Here is a 21,034-nt window from a genome sequence, read left to right as displayed (position 1 = left end):
GGCAAAGAAATGCAAGGAACTAAGCAACAAAAAAAAACATCTGAAAAGGGGATAAACCTCCTTACCAGTTTGACTGAATGCGGTAAAATTGCGAGGAAGGGTGCTGGATCCCTGCATGTTAAAAGACAGAGGAGAGGGAGATCTAAAATACCCTTGGCCGGACCCTCTGTCTGGCTGAGGGGACCTGCGGCTCATCTGGTTGCCGTCAAACGGATTCAGCAGATTTTGGGACATCTGATGTGAAGCCAAGCGAGGTAACGGGTCCAGAGAACCCGTCATCCGGCTCGGAGACTGGGTTCTCTCCCTGTGACCGATTAAGCCTTGTGGACTCCTCTCAAAATATGAAGGGGAGTCGGGCCTCGGGGAGCGGGGCATCTGTTTGGGAATCTGCGCCTTCAAGGTGAAGTCGTCCGATCCCGACCGCCGATGTGTGTTGTGCACCACTCTGTGCATCTTTGGAGAGGAGTGGGGGCTGTTGGAGATGACGGGGGGTGACGGGGCGTTCCTGCTGCTGGACATGCTGAAGTCACTGGTGTAGGTAGGAGAGAAGGGTTTGGAGCTGGAGGTGCCGTTGGTGCTGCTCTGTGAATACGTGGAGCCAGAGAGGCTGGAAGGTCCAGAAAACTGAGGGTTGACTCTGGGGGGCAAGGATCTGGTCTAAAGAAAAGAAAACGGGAGACTTTATATCAACTTTATTGTTATTCATAAATAAATATAATATACAGGCAGGCTTAAATCAATCAATCAATCAAGATTTATTTTACAACAACCAGCAGGTGTTCAAAGTGCTTAACAAAATGAGTAAAATCACAACATGTAATAGAAAGAGAGAACATAGAAAACGATAAAATCAAAAAGGTTAAAAAGGAACAAAAGACTTCATAGGCTAAACTAGCCGCAGGAGGGAGAATACAGGCTACATTTCCAACCCCCTTCCTTACTGACTGCTCTAGTCGGACAGCACTGATCATGGATCATGGAGCCCAACTGTTTAAAATACATTTCCACAAAAAAAATCATGGAAATATGAGTAGCATTCAGAATTGGAGGAAAGGTATATATTTATTGAATAAAATAAATATTATTCATGCATTTAACAAATTAAATGACATGTAGCCATCCTTGCAAAAAAAAGAATAAATCATTGCAATCATTCTTAGTGCTATAATGATAATAATAATAATAATAATAATAATAATAATAATACTTATTATTATTATTATTATTATTATTATTATTATTATTATTATTATTATTATTATTATTATTATTATAAGAAATTCATTCCTACATGTTTTTACACTTGCACTGCAAAAGCAGAACTAAGAATAGGTTAAATGTTCTTAAAATTTGTGTATTTGTCCTTGATTAGAGCAGGTAAATAAGATGATTTGCCAATAGAACAAGGTTTTTGCACTTAAAATAGGAACAATTCATCTCCATCATCTTATTTCAAGTGCAGGATGTCTAATTATCTTATTTTAAGGATCAAAATACTCATTCCATTGGCAGATAATCTTATTTATTTTCAGACAACTTTCTTTAATCACTAATCAATGTCAGAAATCAGGGTAAATACACCTGATATATTTTATTTAGAGGAAAATTTTGTTTATCTCATCTCTATTTATGTTCAAATGATTTAATTGAACTGGAACAGAAAAATTAATTTAATGTTTATCAATTACTTTTTTTATGTAGTCCTTGGTTGAAGAATTTCTTAAATTGATTATTTTTTATTATTATGTGGTAATTTCTGAAATTGATTTATTTAATATTTGTTAAATGTGTGTTAAATTTGTTAATTGTCTGAAATAAATTCATTCATTCATTCATTTACCTGCTCAAATCAAGGATAAATACATTAACTTTAAGATAATTTTACTTATTTTTAGATCCGATTTTGCAGTGTGGCTGTTTTCTTTTTTAAACAGGGTCACAAGGTTGTGGAGAATTTGAAATTGTAAAAAAACTAATTTTGTCTTGTTTACCCGGAGAATCAGAATCAGAACCAGTTTAGCCAGAAATCTGAACAGGAAGCCAGAGGGCGAATACAGAAGGAACAGAAACAAGCCTCTGTCAGAAAACCCTGAAGGTAGAGCGTGTTCAGGACATGGTGTACCGACTCTGGAGACGTTCTGTTTGTTTCAGCGCTGAGGTTGGACGTTGGAGTACCTTATTTTCAGATGTTGCGCCGTCATTGCTGGAAGAGGCCTCCTGCAGCATGGAGCTAAACTCTTTGGATAACTCATCTGCCACTGCAAGCGATGCACTCAGGTCGCTGTCTATGCTCTGGACTGAACATGAACCAGACGAATAAAACAGAGGATTAGTGCAGTACATCACTCTCACATAAACAAATACACAACTGAGACAAAAAGTCTGTTTTTTTTTTTTTTAAGGGTGTTAGGAAACTCACACAGAACGTTCCCAAAGCCTGTCTGTGAGCTCATGGCTGCGAGGAAGCGGGGCTCGCCTTCTGAAAAGGAAGACAACATTCAGTCATCATTCGTCTCACTCACATAAGTACGTTCACTGCAAAAACAGAAGTAAAAATAAGTCACATTTTCTTAAAATTAGGGTATTTGTCCTTGATTTGAGCAGATAAATAAGATGATCTGCCAATGGAATAAGACTTTTGCTCTTAAAACAGGAACAACTCGTCTCCATCGTCTTGTTTCAAATGCAGGATGTCCAATTATCCTATTTTAGGGGTCAAAAAACTCATTCCATTGGCAGATAATCTTATTTATCTGCTCAAATCAAGGACAGAAACACAAATTTTAAGAACATTTTATTTATTTCTAGATCCGTTTTTGCAGTGTTTTTACCCATCTCGCTTGACTGGTGTGCAGTTACTGATACACTGCAAAAAGGGAACTAAAAGTAGGTAAAATCATCTTCAAATTAGTGCATTTTTCTTTGATTCGAGCTGGTAAACCAGTCTGCCAATGGAATAAGATGTTTGTACTTAAAATAAAAACAATTCATCTCTATCATCTTATTTCAAGAGCAGGATATCTAATTATCCTATTTTAGGGGTGGAAATTCTCAATCTATTGGCAAATAGTCTTATTTGGCTGCTCAAATCAAGGAAAAATTATACTAATTTTAAGAAAATTTTATTTAATTTTAGTTCCTGTTTTGCAGTGTATTCTATGATTTCCTGCAAAATGCATTAAAAAAACAGTTTGGACCTCTGACATGCGAGTTTCCTTCTGTTACAACGACACTTTTACATTTACCGCACTAACTAATGCCTTGCTTCATCTTCCTGCAACGGCGTTAAGCCCTTCCTTTCCTCTTCTGCCGTACACTCCCTGATATTTCACTTCCTGCAGCCGTTTAACTAAAATAAGCGAGGGCCTGCCGTGCCTAAAGGAGACACGACTCCCCTGGTCGTGTGGGGAGAGAAAGACAAGACATGGGAGGATGAAGGCAGCTGGTTGCACTGGTTTGTTGATTCTCCTGACTCATAGCGCAGTCAGAGGGGCAGGTGTCTCGGCTGAGACTCACGTATGACTGTCCCGTCTGATCGCCAGGTTCAGACAGGTGCAGCTCATCCTGAGGATGACAAATAAATGGCTGCAGATCCTTTAATCTGAGGCGAACGTGAGTTTGTCTGAACCGCGTGGAAGAAAATCTAGCGTGGCTACTTGGCCACATAAAGGATCCGCGTGGAAAATAAAAGTGCTTTTTTACTTTTACAGAGGATCCTGAGGAGAGGAGGTGAGACGTAAAAGGAACGAGGGAGCCATGAAAATGCAGTTTTACATCATAACCATATATTAGAACAACATCCCAAAAGATTAAAGCTCGTACGCTCACTGGCCACTATAATAGCCACACCTGCTAATTGCTTGTTAACACAAATTATATGACAGCAACTGTGGATGTGAAGAGACAGATTGGTTTCATATGATGGAAAGACAACGGTACCTTAAATAAGCCCAAATTAAAACAAAGATATGCAGAATAAACATCTCTGCAACGCCACAAACCTTTAAAACAGATGGGTGACGGCTGCAGCCGACCCCACCAGGAGCTGCTTTCTGTGTGACAACAGCAAAAAACTGAGGCTACAATTTGCATAAAAAAATAATAAAGCTGCCCCCGAGTACCAATTGAGTATTGTTTAAATGCCACAGCACTTCAAAAAAAAGGGAATTAAAAGTGATATATTCTTGAAATGAGTGTATTTGTCCTTTATTTGAGCGGGTAAGTGTAAATGATCAGCAATGGAATAAGATTTTTGCACTTAAAATAAGAACAACTCATCTCCATCATCTTATTTCAAGGGCAGTATAGCTAATTATGTTATTTTAGGGGTCAAAATACTCATTCTATTGGCAGATCATCTTATTTACCGGCTCAAATCAAGGAGAAATACACACATTTCAAGAATTTCAAGAACCCTTTTTGCAGTGAGCCTTCCCGAGCATGGCTGCTGAACATCATGTCCACTCTTTTATGACCACAGCGGATCGTCTTCTAAAGGCCATTTCCACCAGGACAATGCACCAGGTCACAAAGCTCAGATGTTTTCCAGCTGGTTTTATGAACATGACAATGAACCATCACAATGGGCAGACCTCAGTCTGACAGAGCACCTTTGGGCCGTGGCGAAACGGGAGATTTAGATGTGCAGACGACAAAATCTGCCGCAGCTGCATGACGCTATCATGTCAGACTGGACCAACATTTCTCAAGAATGTTTGTCACACCTTGTTGAATCGATGCCACGTCGATTCAAGAAGCACAACTGCCAAAAGGGAACTAAAAGACAGTAACATTTTCTGTATATTTGTCCTTTAATTGAGCTGGCAAGCTTAAATAATCTGCTTCGCAAATTATGTTTGCACTTCAAACAGGAACAACTCATCTCCATATTATTTCAAGTGCAGCATATCCAATTATATTATATTAGGGGTAAAAATACTTATTCCATTTTTAATTATCTGCTCAAATCAAGGACAAATACACTCATTTCAAGAAAACGTGACTTACGTTTAGTTCCCTTTTTGCAGTGCAGCTCTGTAGGTGAAAAGGAATCTGAACCAGTGAGTAAAAAGGCAAAAGCCCCACTGCAAAAACAGATCTAAAAATAAGTGAAATTTTCTTGAAATGTGTGTATTTGCCCTTGATTTGAGCAGGTAAATAGGATTATCTGCCAATGGAATAAGATTTATGTACTTAAAACAGGAACCAATCATCTCCATTATCTTATTTCAAGTGCATTATATTTAACTAGCTTATTCTAGGGGTAAAATGACTCATTCCATTGGCAGATAAGATTATTTACCTGCTCAAATCAAGGACAAATACACTAATTTCAAGAAAATTTCACCTATTTTTAGTTTTGTTTTTGCAGTGCTTTATTCACCCCTCAGATTTTCTTGACTCAGACTTTATTGGGATTTGCTTTTTAGGTGTTGTTGACCAATAGTTTGGTTTTCCGGAGGCCTTAAAAGTTGGCTTGCTCCGTTTCAAACATTTTCAGACAATTATATTTGGTGTGTTAACCCGCTCCAGGCAGTATGTGTTGGATTTTGCTCATTCTAGATGGGTGATAAATGAGCCTGGGCTACAATGGGCTTCTTTCATTGGACCTGTTTAGGTTGACTAAATACAACTCCTGTCAACAAAGCCGTGGAGCAATCCTCTGTAGTGATCAGTTCCAGATATACAACATATTTGCCACTGCAGCCTTCTTTGTCACAAGTAAAGCCTCTTTAAACCTTTAATTATTTCTAATTGTAGTTCTCAGCATGTTTAGTCAAGTGTTTTAATTTAGCCCTTTGATCAACACACCTCTGCGTTATTTAAATGGGACTTTTTCCCTTCTTACCCAGTTTGTGGGAAAGCTGAGAGCGATGGGAGCGATGTGTGAAATCATATTTATATCCCCAGTTAAGTCGTTGATTATAGGTTCATAGACAATTGGATCACCTTTGAAAAGTATAATAATTTAAAAAAGGGGCCATACAATGCTTTTCATTTCTTCCGTTTTACATTGAAACCATTCAGTTGTTGTCTATATAAAGTGGAACTGTAATGCTTAGCTCTGAATTTCTCGTTAATTGACCCTAACATTCCCCTCTATTATACCTGTTCTGAGCTGCGTCTGAGGGAGACTCGTTTTGGCGCCGTCTCTTTAAATCTAAAAGGAGGCACTTCACACCCCGCCCCCCCCCTCCAGGCCACAGAGCGTTCCAGTTCGGCCATTTTTGTAGTATGCCGCGGGAGAGCGTTACGAACAACTAAACATTTTTGACTAAGTGCGTTCCATTTGACCTCGGGGTCGAATTCTCAACCTCTGGGTCAGAAAATGTTACTGGAACGGCTCATAAAGTCGGTATTATGAGTCAGAAACTTGGTGCAACATGATAATACCCGACTTCTGTATTCCTGATGGCTGCTACTCTTAGTAACGTTGAATAAAACCTCAAACTTTGACTGTTTGCAGCAGCTCTTTATTATTTAAGTAACATTTAGTCGGTCGTACACATGCTACCTTTCAGTGATCATCAGATGAGATATTTCAGCTCTGTTTATCTGCACAAAATACCTCCCAGAACAACATTATTTTCATTGTTTTAAAAATAGTGAAAGCGTTCGTGTTTTTTGTCCTACTGACTGACAAGAGAAACTGGAACGCAAAAAGGCAGAGATGACGTAATCTGCGACTTGTTTGTCCCGACCTCCGAGGCAAAAGGAACGCACCGTTATTCACTTGTAGCGTCGGCGTCTTTCTGCTTGAGCTACAAAATCTGTCACAGAAATAAAAATGATGGATTTATGGGACTGGTAAGCTGGAAGTCAATGACCTTGTTTAGCAGGTCTGCAGCAAATTGCTGTGAAAAAAACTGAACGTCTTGAAAAATATGACCCAAAAAGAATATAAAGTTATCTACAAAATACTGGGAGAGACTCAGTTGGACTTTTCTGTACTCATAGGTACCCAATACAATGTATTTAAGGGCTAAAAAACTTATTTTGCATGATACATTGCGCTTTACAGAGAGGAAGTTGCACAATAGACTTTACGGAAATAATGCACAACATTATTTTAATTTAAAGAGATTTAAAGGGTGTCAGGGCTCAGTAACAGTAAATTTAATCATGTAGCCACTTTGTTAACAGCAACCCATAAGAAAGACATCAAGATATTGTTTTTTTTTTTCCAAGTTCCACAGAAAACGGCATCAATTTGCAGCCGTCAAATGGATTCTTTGGCGCCAATAATCCGGAAACCCTGTCATAGTTCCGAGGACTTATAAAAAGGAAAAAACTTAAGTCAACAAAACAAACTAAACAGCGGTTAAAAGATCACACCCTCTGCATTTTTCCTGGCTGTGTTGGAGTGCGGGAAGGACGCATCGTTCCTCCGTCAGGCCTGTTTGCAGACACATTCCTGGTCGCGCCTCTGTGCGGGGCACTGTCCTAAAAGCCAGCCTCCAACCGTTATCTCTTCCAGGAGCAGCTCATGCAGAAAGACTCTCCGACCAAACAAAAAGGTCAACCTTGAACCCTCCCTCCCTGCCCTGCAAATCATTCACCCAGCGTTTTGTCAGCTTCCTATAACTCTCTGTCTGCGTTTTTATTACCAACACATAATCAGTCTGCAGAAAAACACAACATTTCACTTATTACTACTGTAGATCTAGAGGGGGGGGGGGTGTTCAGCCGTTTTGTCTTTATCCACCCGACTACTAATTGGGGGACTAAATTAAGAGAAATGTAAATAAATAACAATATTTTGACCCACAGCATATCACATCAGGGATTGCTGCCTTTTCTGTAACTGATATTTTGGGGTTATGATGACATGACTGTGACATTTTTTCCTCTGTCCCTGCAGCAATACAGTTTATTATGTCTGAATAAACCAAGATAAAAAACAAATCTTACTTTTCAGCAGCATTTGTTGATGTCAGTTCTCGCTAAATTATCCAGCAGGGAAAGCAAGCTAAACCCTACAGGCTGCTATTCCTGCAGTGAAGTGCTCTATTCCTGGACTCCATTCCTTTAGTTTCTCCAAATGGTTTTGTGGAAAACCTCAAAATCTGCCTCTTTCCTGTTCCTTCCCAGCAATTAAATTGCAATATCCTTTAGTTTTATAGTTTTAACTCTTGACAAACGAGCGGGGAAGCCAGGAAGAAAAACCACAAGATGAAGAGATAAATCAGCTCTGACTGGGAAAACTTTGGTGCCGTCGCATTTGTTAGGAAAACTCTGGAGAGCCAAGCAGAGATTTGAAGAATAAAAAAAAAAACTAAACTGTTCAGGGTGTGTCTGACGACTTTGCACGTAGTGAGTCCTTTTCCCATTCTTGTCCTGCAAAAGGATCATGAATGCACTTTCTTCTGTACCCTTATTTTCCCAGCAGGCATTCATTCATTTCCTCAATGTCCTGTATCCCCATTGTTTGCGCCACCTTTTGTATCCTTCTTCCTGACCTTTCTGGCTTTGTCACTGCTGGGATTTTGGTAAAGAGGGAAATCAAAGGAAAATCCGACCCAGGCATTGTGATTTACTTGTTTTTGTGTTTAATTGTTCTTTGCCTGTAAACCTAAACTAGATGGATAACACTACTGGCTTAAAAGGTTCAGGGAACAAAAACATAATGCTTTGGTATTAAAATTCAAATCTCCAACAGGTTGATTTGGTGTACAACAGAAGTTGAGTCAACAAGAGAACAAGTACACGATATAATGTTTACACGGCATTATAGTGTAAACATTACACTGGCGAATGTAGATCTTTTGGCTTAACAGTTTAATTTCTTGTCACCTTATAAAATACTAAACTACTTATTAATCTGTTATGTGAAACACCAGCAGTGAATTATCATTAATTCAGAAACTGAAATCTAAAAATTGCAGAGTGCATTTTTAATCAGCTCCCTTCAGCCGATATTTTCTAGACGCACTTTCAGGCTGTGCCCACATCAACTTTTCACATCTGGAATGAAGTCTTTGCTAAACAGCTGGGGGAGGGGGGGGGGGGGGTCAATCAGATTGTAAATTTTCAAGTCCTGCCACAGATTCTCGTCTTATTCTAAACACTTCCACAGTAGCAGAGTCGGTAGCGCTGCTGCCTTGCAGCATGACGGTCCTGGGTTGGAGTCTCTCTCTGCACAGACTAGCATGCTCTCAGTGTGCATGTGTGGGTTCTCCCCACGTACTGCTGCTCCCTCCCACAGTCCAAAAACAGGACGGTGAGGTTAACCCGTGTCTCCATGTCTATACAGTATGAGAGTGTGTGCACGGTTGATTGTCCTGCGTGTCTCCATGTTGCCCTGTGATGGACCGGCAACCTGTCCAGGGTGGACCGCCGCATGGATAAGCGGGTATAGATAATAATAAATAATAATAAATGCTTGCAGAGGGAGGGTTCTGGGTTGGAATCTTGGCCACAGCTTTTCTACATGGAATTTGCATCTTCCCAGCTTTGCGTGATAGTTTAGGGCCGTTGGCCTGCTGGAAGCTCAACCTTCCTCCTAGTCTCAAGTCTTCTCCAGCCTCAAAGTTTCTTCTATTATCGCCCGCCCTTTACCTCCATCCATCTTCCCATCGACTACGAGCAGCTTCCAAGTCCCTGCTGCAGAAAGTTAAACCAGGTGCAAGATGCTGCTGCGACACCTGACTGTGGAGATGGTGTTTTCAGGATGATGAAGTGTCTGATAGTCAACCGATGTAGGCAGAAATATGTCATTTTGGTCTCATGTACCCAGGATTTTCCAAATTCTTCCCTAATTGGCTTGAGGCAAACTTTAAACATGACTTCTAATGGCTTTCTTTCAGAAAGACCTGTGGCCTTTAGGAAACGGTTGACTGGTCAACGGGTTCTTCCAGCTAAACAGGGGCTCCCCTGCAGCTCCTCCTAGGTTTCCATGGACCCAGTTTAAAATCTTCAACAAAGCTAGCTATATATATATATATATATATATATATATATATATATATATATATATATATATATATATATATATATATATATATATATATATATATATATATATATATATATATATATATATATATATATAAAAACACTCTGAGGCCTTCAAATAATAGCTTTTTTGGCTGATATGAAGGTAAACACAGGTGGATTTTGCCAATTAAGTAACTTATGAAGGCAATTAGTTGCACTGAATTTTAGTTTTTGGTAAAAGAGTAAAAAGGGCTATTTATATATGCATACTATGCATTTCTCTCCCTCTACACAAATATGCATAAATTTTTGTTCGGCTATCAAACAAAAAACACTGAGATCTGCGGTTATAACATAAAAACATTCAAGGAGTATGAACACCTTATTAACGGATTGTACCTCTGTTTATGTAACATATGAAAATGTGTATTTAAAAATGCAACGGACAACAGTGTAAATGCTTTACAGAGGTAGTTATATTATTGTTTCAGTAACCTGTCCAACAGGGCCCAGACCACGATGCAGCCTAGGCCGTTTTTAACCCCGATGTGCTGCCAATACAAGAGTATGTCCCATAAAATTAGCCCATGACTGAAAAGAGCAACAACCAAAACGATTTAGACTTCTTTTATCCAAGCATGTTCGCCTCCACAGCTCCTCAGAAGCACACACAAAAGAACTCCACCCAAATGCCTTTTTATACCACTAACACCTCGACCTACTTAGTCATAGAAACACTTGTGCACACAGATCACGTTCATGAAAGCAACGCTCATTTTAAAAAGATTTCACACAATGCAGGTGGACTGATCCTCTCAAGCTCCGGATAAAACTATACATACACGTAAAAACCCATAAAATCATTCTGTTTCCTGGGATGATATCAGAACTTTCCTGCATTCCCTTTTGCTGGCTTGTAACCCTCTTTTGACCCGTCACCCTGTGTGCCAGCTTTTTCCACTTCACCTCTGGAGTCTGTCCTGAACAGCATGTGCCTCAGGAATCTGTCAGTTCACCACAACATAACAGACTTCATCAGCAATCAACGTATGCGGCCAATCTGCAGTGTGTCATGCAAAGACCGTGGTTGGAAAAAAAAAAAAATAATAGCAGTGCTCTTTTAATTCCAAGAAAGAGACCAGTATCTGTTCATCCCCTTGCAGGTTTGTACATGCATGAGCTTGATGCTGAAGGCCTTGATTACGGGTGTCCTGGTGTGATTTGTTTAGCAGCAGGTTGCAGCAAGTGCTTCAAAATGCAGCCCAGCTGGTTCTTGACAGGGGTGCAATTTAGAATGAAGAACTTGGAAAACTTCCATTTAAATCCTGCTCCAACAGGAATGTTTGAGGGGGGGGGGGAGTATGCAAATAACAGTTATGCCAAAAAAAGAAGAAAAAAAGAGGAAAGCTTAAAGCCCTATTAGTAACATAAACAGTTGAATCAGTGGTTCAGAGAAGACCGCAAATAAAAAAAAAAACCTTTGAGTCATAAAGTTGTGAAAATCCAAACCCTCAACAAAAAAATAACACCAAAGTCCATCCAATTAATAAATGTTAGAAGGCATCTCCACGGGGTGTGCGTGTTTCTCTGTTTTTGTCTGTCTGAGCCAGAAGGAGAGAAGTTTTGTGTGTCCCAAGACTGAGAAATAGGCTCCTATGGCACAATCTGGCTCTCATGGAGGAACAAGCTCCTCCTCATGAACAGGATTCCTCACAAGACGCGAGAGAAACCGTGGAGAAGTAGAAGATTACATAAACACCACCACAAAAACGTAGCTGAAAAGTCAACAAGCTCAACCAACTGCATAAAAAGACCCGATCGAATAAAGACAGACGTGGTTTACCTCGCTAAGTGTTTTTCCACGCAGATGTGCGTGATTTCCCTGCGCTCCGTGGGAAAGTAAAGGCGTTCCAACCTCAAGATCTTAAAAAAAAAAAAAAAAAAAAAAAAAACTTTCCTTGTCTTTTGTTCCGGCCACACAGGAACTCTGGACTCCGTCCACAGTCTGCTGTCTTCCTAAAAATCGTGTCGTTCAGCCTCTGATCGCTTCACGCAGCAGCGGACCCAGACATGCAGTCATCGCTGCGCGCAGACTGGAGTTATTTTGGCGCAGAGTCCAACCCCCCCTTCAGCTGCCTCCTTCTGCGCCACAGTAACCGGAACCAGGTGTTCCTGACGCAGCTGGGCCAGGTGAGGGGCTGGCTGTTTTTTATTGGTGCTTTCTATGAACCAGGCGGAGCGCACCTTCACCGAAACCAAACCTTTTTTTTTATTTTTTTTTTTTTTTTTTTTTATTTCCTTTATTTAACCAGGTAAACCCCGTTGAGATCTGGATCTCATTTTCAAGGGGGACCTGGGCAGAAATCTGCAAAAACACTACAACCTGGTTACAAAAATAAAACCAATTAATACATATGCACAAATATAAAACAATAAAAACAATTTAAAAGCAATGACACTGTTTCATACATACAAGTTATAACTGCACCTTAGATGCAGTTATAACTTGTAAAAGCTTCACACACTGTTTGATTTTAGGAATAATTCATTTCCTATGTCAAATCAATCGGTGGAAAAGTGTTGAATTCTTCCATAAACTCATAAATCGTCGATTATAAGAAAATATCAAGTAAATAACTATATGTATTAATTTTAAAAGATTAAAGTCTGAATGTTTGGATTGAAAACATTAAGAAAGGAAAAGAGGATTACGCTCGCAGTGTTTCTGCAGAAGGGAAGGCCGGGTGGACTCGTTTTTATGAGATAAAATAGGCTTTAAAAGTTTAACATATGTCAGAAACGCATGGCTTGTCAAGACAGGAAAGCCAGACGTTTGCCAGTAAATACGTCAACTCTAAACTGTAGGAGCTTTACAAAAAAGATCATGTTGTACTGAACACGACTTGGAGCTTGTTATTTGGACTATAAATTCACCAGGAAAACGGGTAAAAAAAATGTCCCATCGATCAATTTTAGTTTTTCTGAGTTTGAGTAACATTGACAAAAAATAATAATAATAAAATACAAACTAGAATAAATGTCCGTAGCTTTTTACGTAAATGTTGGTTAAGCATATTTACTCTTACAGATTAATAAAATGGAAATTTGGGTGTCTACCCAGTTGGACTTTAGCAACACCACGTTGGACGTCAAGCAGAGTATGATAGATAAAAAGATAGGTAGGAAATCGAAAAAGTCAGTTGCTTTGTAAAGTTAAATGAAGACATATGAAGAGGTTTAAATCAAGAAGTAAAACCGGGCCAATCTGAATCATGCCAAGATAGCAGTAAAGTGCATCACATGCCTTTTAGAGCTCCTGCTGCCCTTAAAAGGGAAAAAACTAAATTAAGAAGAGGTGGTTCCATATGATTGAGAATGTGACTACAGTGAATAAGCAGGACAGTGTTTTCTCTCTCTATCTATATGATTCATTTTTCTTTGGCAATCCTTTTCCTGATCAGACTTAGTCAGGGGTGAAGGTTGAAGGTGAAGGCTGAAGTTTAATGTTGCATTCACGGGGGGGGGGAAATTTCATAGATACGGAAAATAAGTGGAGAAAATAGAGTAAAGAAAAGTGTCAATTGTGTCGTCCAGCAACCTCAGCCTATTAGCAGCAAAGCTCTGGATAACCTAAGCAACTCTAACTATAAGGTTTATCAAAAAGGAAAGTTAAAAGTAGAGTGTTTGCCACTGGGGTTAAACTGGGAGTTGGTTCCACAGGAGGAAAGGAGCCTGATAACTAAAGGATCTGCCTCACATTCTTATTTTAGAACCATCAGTAGACCTGCAGTCTGAGAGCGAAGTGCTAAACAACAAGACATCTGATGGAGCTTGATTATTCACAGATTAACAAAAAGCTAGTGAAGTTTCTCTTTTGGTCCTCCTGAGAACTCTTGAGATCAATATGCAGGTGAGAGGAAGTCTAGATGTGAGATATAAATGTCAGCAGGCCCTTTGTATTGTTACCGGAGGCCCATTTAATACCAGTCATTATAAAACAAAGTTTTCCTTCAGATGATCTGGTTTAAAGGCAACCTCTGTCTTGCCAGAGCTAAAAGGGGGGACAATGGTTTCTTTGTTGTCCTTTTTAGCTCTGGCAAGACAGAGTCGGTGATCTGGTTTTAACATAATCAACACACTGGATTCATCGCGCTTTATAGTAGAATAGTGGCATATTCATGTTTTGGGTTTAAACTACGAAAAATAACTAAAAATCAATCTCAACGAGAGATTTAATGGAGTTTGGTGATTAAATAGGTGCGCATCATTTGTCACCAGTCACAATCAAACGGCGCTGGCTCGGGAAAAGCCGGATCCGCCGTTCAGATCCACCGACCAAAGTCACTTCAGCAGTAATATCACACACCATGGTGATCATTGCTAGTTAATGTTTTATTTTTATTTTTTACACATTGACGTTTTTGTCCGGGGTTCGTGGCGTGATAAAATCTCAGTGTTTTTCGCCAAAATGGTAACTCCTCCCACACGCCGCTCTCGTCGTCACTTCCAACCGGTTGATCAACCGGCGGACTGGCAAAGAACCGCACCCATCCTGGCTGTTCAAACGTCATCACGCAGCCGTCTACGTAATACGTTTCCACCGTGGTGGGGGAAAGTGTTTCCGCCAAGATGGTTGTCGGTGCCTTCCCTATCGCCAAGCTCCTCTACCTCGGAGTGAGGCAGATGAGCAAACCTGTGGCGAACCGAATAAAAGCTGGGGCCCGTAGGAGCGACTTCTTTAAAACCTACTGCTGTATGCCGCCCGCGCAGCGTGAGTAACCGAAATAACGGCCGTTATTGCTCTGAACTTCACCGTCGGTGACCCGGAGGTTTGGTGCATCAGTTAGAGCCGAAGTAGCCAATGGCATTTGACTTGACGGGACGAGCCAACCAATCACATTTAGGGATTTTTCTCGTCGACGAATAGCAGCCGAGAAAGCTTGAAAGTGGGCGGCTCTTGTTTTGTCATTGAGCAGACCTGCTGTGAGGACATGACAGGACCGAAAGCAGGACGAGGCACAAGGATTGGGTCCGATTTACAGACCGAGATTAAATATGTGATTAATTTATGCTTCTTTTTTTGTGCGACACGTTGGACTTAATCACTGGTTTATGAAAGAGCGGCTTCAAAGGCTAGTAAGCCTAAGTGGATAAATTACAAGTAGCTACACTACAGTGCTAAAACAACTATTAATGCTCTTTCTTATTTCGTCTTATTGGAACCGTAAAATTATTAATATTAAAATTAATCTTATGGGATAAACCAAACGTCGTTGTGAAGTGGTAGGAAAATAATGCAAATGTTTTCTACAGTTTTTCCACATATAGTTTACAATACTAGTTATCTATATATACATATCTGTACAACTCTATTTTTAGTAATATCCACCTGTATATTATATTCGATACATATCCAGCTGTAAATTTAGTTCACAATACTAGTTATCTATATGTACATATCTGTAAAACTCTATTTATAGTAATATCCACTTGTATATTATATTCGGTATATTATACACATAGGCCAAAATTATCAGTAAAATTCTGTCTATAATAGTATACTTTTCTATATTTATTCAGTAAAAACCCATGTCCTGTACTTATGGAACCATTGTTTATCCTGCACTTGCTGCTATTCCACTTCTGGTTAGACCTAAACTGCATTTTGTTGCCTTGTGCCTGTGTAATGACAATAAAGTTGAATCTAATCTAATCTAATGGATAAATCTGAAAAGTGTGGCGTGCATTTCAAACCAGGCCTGTTTATTGTTAATATGATTATTCTACATAAAATCAACGATATCCAGTTGTCTATGGGACACAGTTGTATAGAAAACAGAGCCCATCCATGTGTGAAGCGATCTCAATTTATCAATCAACTTTAGTGACAGCCTAATTAAGACCAGAGAAGACAGGCAAGGGATAAAGAGGCAGGGTGGGATTATTGTATAATATCTTGCAGAGCAATGCTCAGAATATCATCTAAAAATTAAAAAGGTACGGTCAAATCCACAATCACACAAAGACATAGCCGTCCTGCTAAACTGGTCAAGGGGCGCAGCATAGAAGTCCATGGGAACTCTGGAGGAGCTCCAAAGATCTGTAACTCTGGTGAAAGAATCTGTTGACTGAGAGCTTTTGGCACAAATTGCCCAGTTCCACTTCAAATGGACAGGGTCAACAATCTGGTAATATGAGGACCTCAGCAACACTTGAAGGCCTTCAGTAATGGTACCCACTAACAAGCAGGGGCCTTACTTAAAACATTGCACAGAGGACATACTGAAAGTTACGTACGGCCAAAAAAAAGAAAACTGCGTATGCCCCAAAGTATTCTGATTTATAAAACCATGCGAAGGCAACTTTCTTTTATAGATAACAGCTGTACCTGAACGTTTGCGTACCTGGTTCAGCCTCGTGTTCAGCGCTCCTCACGCCCAGATTAAACCATGAACGGTCGATGAAAAGCACCCCTTCAATGTTAATGTGTGTTTAAAAATGGGTCCGCTGATTATGTTTATTGCTTCTCTCTCATGGTGAAATATCAACCACGGAGAGAAAGTAAAGAAACTGAAAAGGTTCAAAGAGAAGTTTATCAAATGTGCGAATCAGAAGTAAAAGCACAGATGTTGTTTTAAAGAACCGGTTAAAAAGTGAACTTGATCGCTGTTTCAAACGCCGGATGAGCGCTGTGCTCCGTGTTGAAATCCCTCTGAGTAGGGCTGAACGATTTTGGAAAATAATCTAATTGCAATTTTTTTTTTCTTAATATTGCGATTTTAATGCAATTTTTTTCCCAGTTTAATTTATCATGTCTTTTTAAACATATACAAACAACAAATCAATTTGTTTCCTCACCATGCGGATTAGTTGCTAAAAGACCCACAGCATCTAAACTCAGAGCAGTAATGATTGAGTTCTGCCTACGATATATTTCAATCAAAATTGCAATTTTGACTTTTCTCTGGATTAACCACAAGCAACAAAAATGGCCTCTAAATAAAGACGTTTGTAAACAAGGACTATTTAAAACAAGAGCTTTTAATGTTTCTATTGATCAGAATATTATTCAAGAGAACAGCTTTTAATTGATCAATCCTTGTTGAACATAAAGTCCAACCAACAAACAAGTCTATGAAATAAACTGATTGACCATTGAATGCTATGTATGATTATATAAACTCTAAAACAAGTAATAAAATTAGATTATCTCACTGCTGCAACTCTCTTCCCTTCCATGTGGAGGCAAACCCACTTCAAACATTTTACCAACACCTAATGGACGCGTCTAATTCACTAATTGTTACATAGCCAAAAAATTGCAGACTCTGCGATTTGGAAATTGCGTTTTTTAAAATCGTGATTATATTGAAAATGCGATTAATTGTTCAGCCCTACCTCTGAGGCTGTGCGTTCAGATCGACATTAAGGACCAGGAGGAATGAAAGGTTCCCCCTACGATGATGCCCCCCCCCCATAGAAAGAGCAACACTGCAAAAAGCATCTTAGGATGCAGCGTGTGTGAGCAGCAAGCACCACCTCCTTTGCGCTCGGAGTTTGAAGAGCAGGTGAGGCACCTAGCACCTGGGCGGGGGCGGGGGGGTTAGCCATTGTCCTGTGTAGGTTAACCAGTCATCATCCTTGACCATGAAATCTTTGATCGCTGAGACCTTTTTATTTAAAATTTAAGCTAAATTGAACGTCTGAGAGGAATCCTCAAGCAGTTTTGCTGCAATTCACCACTTTACCATCTGCGTCGCCAATTCCCCCCCCCCTCGTCTCCAAAACGAACGTATGCCTGGGTCAGAGCTGCCGTGAGGACCACACAGGTTTCTGTCAAATGTTTTATTATTGTTCTTTATTTCTTTCTTTTTGTTTTTACAGATCCCAACTTTTTCGTGGAAAGTGCCCTATGCATGTTTTAGGTCCCATTTTGTGCGTTATAAATGAGGCCCCTGGCCTTTAAGGTAGACTAGCACCAAAATAATCAGCTGTAGAAAGACAGCCAAAGGAAGTCCTGTCTAGATTAAACCAAAATCCACATAGGGCACACACCAAGTATGTGGAAGAGGCTGCTCTGGTCGGATGACTGCTAAACAACCCCAAACATACTGCCAGCGCAATGAAATGGTTAAGATAAAAGCATATTCAGGTGTTATAAGGTTTTAGCGAGCTTAGCAGACAGTGCAGCACTTTTAATGAAATTAAACAAAGCAAATGTGACAGAATCTAACGTTATCAGGGAAGAAATATTTCGGTGTGTTCACCTTGTGTAACACTGTCTCTACATGATCTCTTCAGTATTAATCTAAAGCTTCGTTTCAAGAACAAAAGCCAGACTTCAGTGCCTTTTGTATGTTTTTTTTTTTTCTTCTTCGCAGTTTATCACTGGATTGAGATGAGAACAAAGATGCGCATCATGGGCTTCAAGGGTGCCAGCATCAAGCCCCTGAACGAGGAGGCGGCAGCGGAGCTGGGGGCGGAGCTGCTGGGCGAGGCGGTCATCTTCCTCATCGGCGGCGGCTGCATGGTGTTGGAGTACAGCAGGCAGGCGGCCAACGCTCGGCGAAAGGAGGAGGAGCTGAACGAGACCATCGTGAGCCTACAGACTCAGATAGCGGAGCTGTCGCTGACCACGGAGACCCTCAGCGCTCAGCTGAGAGAGGTCAACAGGTTGCTGCTCTCCCTTCCTGCTCCCACCAAGAAGTGACCGCCTGCCCCCCCCCCCCCCCTGTGCAGTGCGAAGTGGTGCAGGCCTGCCTGAAAGCAGTAAAAGTGCACCAAAGAAACACTGTCATGTGTACAGCTTGATTCTAACTTACTCGAAACACTGCCCCCTGCTGGAGAGCTGCGAAGACGAGGTTGGACCCCAGTGCACCGTGGAGCACGTCGTTTGCTCATGTTTTGAGCAGCTGGTTGTAAAATGGCATTGCTATGATATTCATAGCGAATTTCCATGGTCGACTTTGCATTCTTATTATAATTATTACTGTATAATAAGGATGTACAGCAACGCTCTACCGTGAAGTTAATATATCTTTTTGCGGCTCCTGCGCCTAAAGTTGATCCACTGACAGTGATGGTAGGACGTCGTTCTGGAACTGCTTACTTTCATGTTTTATCGGCTTGAGTTGGCATGAGAACTACACTTTAGAGAGCTTCACAAACAGAATGAGACTAAACAAACACACGATCATATCAGGACATTAATTTTGGAAGCATCTCCTGCTTTCCTGTTTTGAAAGAGATTCTAGTTGTGATCGCCGGCTGCTGTATTACTGTTTGTAATTGTTGCTGGGAAAATGAAGGTGTGAAATAAAAGTCTGTTAATTTGTGTTAAGTCTTTTTTTTGTGTGGCAGGATTTGTTGTAGGTCTGTGTTAAGGCTGAGCGATATGGACCAAAAATTACATCTCAATGTTTTTAGGGTGATATATGATATTTATCTCGATATGTTTTTCTTTATAAAAAAGTAATTCTAAAAAAGCATCTCTGGATCAAAGCTTTATTCCAAGTGTCTCACGGCAAATTTTTTTTGTTAAACAATTACATTTTGTTTTAGTTTGTTTATTTGATAGGGACAAGTGTGTACATTAAATATGTAAACACTACAACATTAATAGCCATGGCTAATTTGCATACTCGGTCCCCAGGAGGGCCTTTTAAAACAACATAAAAGAAAAAAACACAACTTTACAAGAGTTCACAAATTCGCATCATGCAAAAGTCTGTTTTAAAATCATTTAATTTAGGATCAAATATGCCTGCAGTGTTGATTCCTTTTTAAAACATGTTTCAATTCCAAATGGAGGTCCTGTTTCAGTTCAGGAGACAAGGCTGACTGCCCAAAGGAGGATTTTCTGAGGGAAACTTTGACATTTCCATTTGAAGCTCCCCGTGTTTAACGAACCGCTGATCTGACTGGTACGTGTATGCGGACGTCAGCGGCTAAATTGTGTACACATTTATACATACATTTTAAACTTGAAAACTTTACAAAGTTTTTTAAACTAAGAAAATCAAGTCTCTGCAAAACTTCACAATGGTGTGTTTAGATGGATTTTCTGTCAAGTGTTTTCAGAGCTCTATTTTAAATCATTCTCACTGGTCAGGTTGTTGTCGCCTGAGACCAGGAGGTTGTTTTTTTATAATCTTTTTAATGTGGCTGTCAAATGATAAATGAGAGTCTAGAATCAGGCCCGGGTATTTCATTTCCCGGGCTGTAAACTTTTGACCCAAAGGCAGCCTTGAGCGATCGTTTTACAGGCTTTCTGAACATCTTCCAGGTTTCACTTTAGATGCACTGCAAAAACGGAACTAAAAATAATTTTCAAAAATTCTTGAAATTTGTGTATTTGTATTTGATTTTAGCAGGTAAATAAGATTATATGCCGATGGGATGAGCGTTTTGACCCCTAAAATAAGATAATTAGATGTACTGCACTTAAAATAAGATGATGGAATAGAGTTGTTCCTATTTTAAGTCCAAAAATCTTATTCCATTCACAAATAATCCTATTTATCTGCTTAAAGCAAGGACAAATACACTCATTTTAAGAAAATGTCACTTAATTTTAGTTACCTATTTCGCAGTGTGCCTGCGTTCTCGGTCATTAGTCCAGTCCAGTTTTGTTCATGGACTACTTTAAAACAAAAAGCAGAGCACCAAAGGACTTTACAGTTAAAATAAGTCACAAGTAACTAAACAAAAACACACAATGCACAAGAAACAGCCGGATATTGAAGCAATATAAAAGCAACATCTCACAAGGTGTCAAAGGCCAGAGTCTAATTAGGGAACGGCTACAGCAAAAGCATGGCCTCATCTAAATTAACGCTCAGTCTTAGATACACTCAGGTTATAATCGTGTATCCTGTCAACTCTCATATAAATATGTTTTGTTCAAGTCCCTTTATACAGACACATGACTCATTAAAACACAAACAGGCCACACAAATTTAAGAAATAAACCAGCTCTGTGTCAAACTGTACAAAAATCCCACACAGAATGCATCTATAGGCACTTTATTAGCAAGCTGTTTAAAAATTTTTAGATCCCTTTTTACAGCTAAATCTGAGGAAAAGGAAGATTACAAAA

At 39.8% G+C, this 21,034-nt stretch overlaps 2 protein-coding genes across 3 annotated transcripts in view; one reads left to right on the top strand and one right to left on the bottom strand.

The window, feature by feature from the left end:
* ppp1r13l (protein phosphatase 1, regulatory subunit 13 like) overlaps positions 1–12,083 on the bottom strand; it is a 28,812-nt gene extending 16,729 nt beyond the window's left edge. For both annotated transcript variants that reach the window (XM_012872468.3, XM_021321453.2), the window contains exons 1-4: positions 11,780–12,083; positions 2,420–2,479; positions 2,176–2,297; positions 66–657 (exon numbers count right to left, since the gene is read on the bottom strand). In XM_012872468.3, coding sequence (XP_012727922.2) covers positions 66–657; positions 2,176–2,297; positions 2,420–2,453 — 748 coding nt within the window. In that variant the 5' untranslated portion in view covers positions 2,454–2,479; positions 11,780–12,083. The remainder of the gene's footprint in view (positions 1–65; positions 658–2,175; positions 2,298–2,419; positions 2,480–11,779) is intronic.
* A 2,442-nt stretch (positions 12,084–14,525) lies between these two features.
* Positions 14,526–19,271, top strand: opa3 (outer mitochondrial membrane lipid metabolism regulator OPA3). Its single transcript, XM_012872425.3, has 2 exons — positions 14,526–14,707; positions 18,318–19,271. The coding sequence occupies exons 1-2, from the start codon at positions 14,566–14,568 to the stop codon at positions 18,644–18,646; spliced, it is 471 nt and encodes a 156-aa protein (XP_012727879.2). The 5' UTR covers positions 14,526–14,565; the 3' UTR covers positions 18,647–19,271.
* The last annotated feature ends 1,763 nt before the right edge of the window (positions 19,272–21,034 follow it).

Source organism: Fundulus heteroclitus, chromosome 18 (assembly GCF_011125445.2).
Source record: "Fundulus heteroclitus isolate FHET01 chromosome 18, MU-UCD_Fhet_4.1, whole genome shotgun sequence".
NCBI lineage: Eukaryota > Metazoa > Chordata > Actinopteri > Cyprinodontiformes > Fundulidae > Fundulus > Fundulus heteroclitus.
Note: the sequence above shows the minus strand (reverse complement) of the source record. Positions and strands in the feature narration are given on the sequence as shown.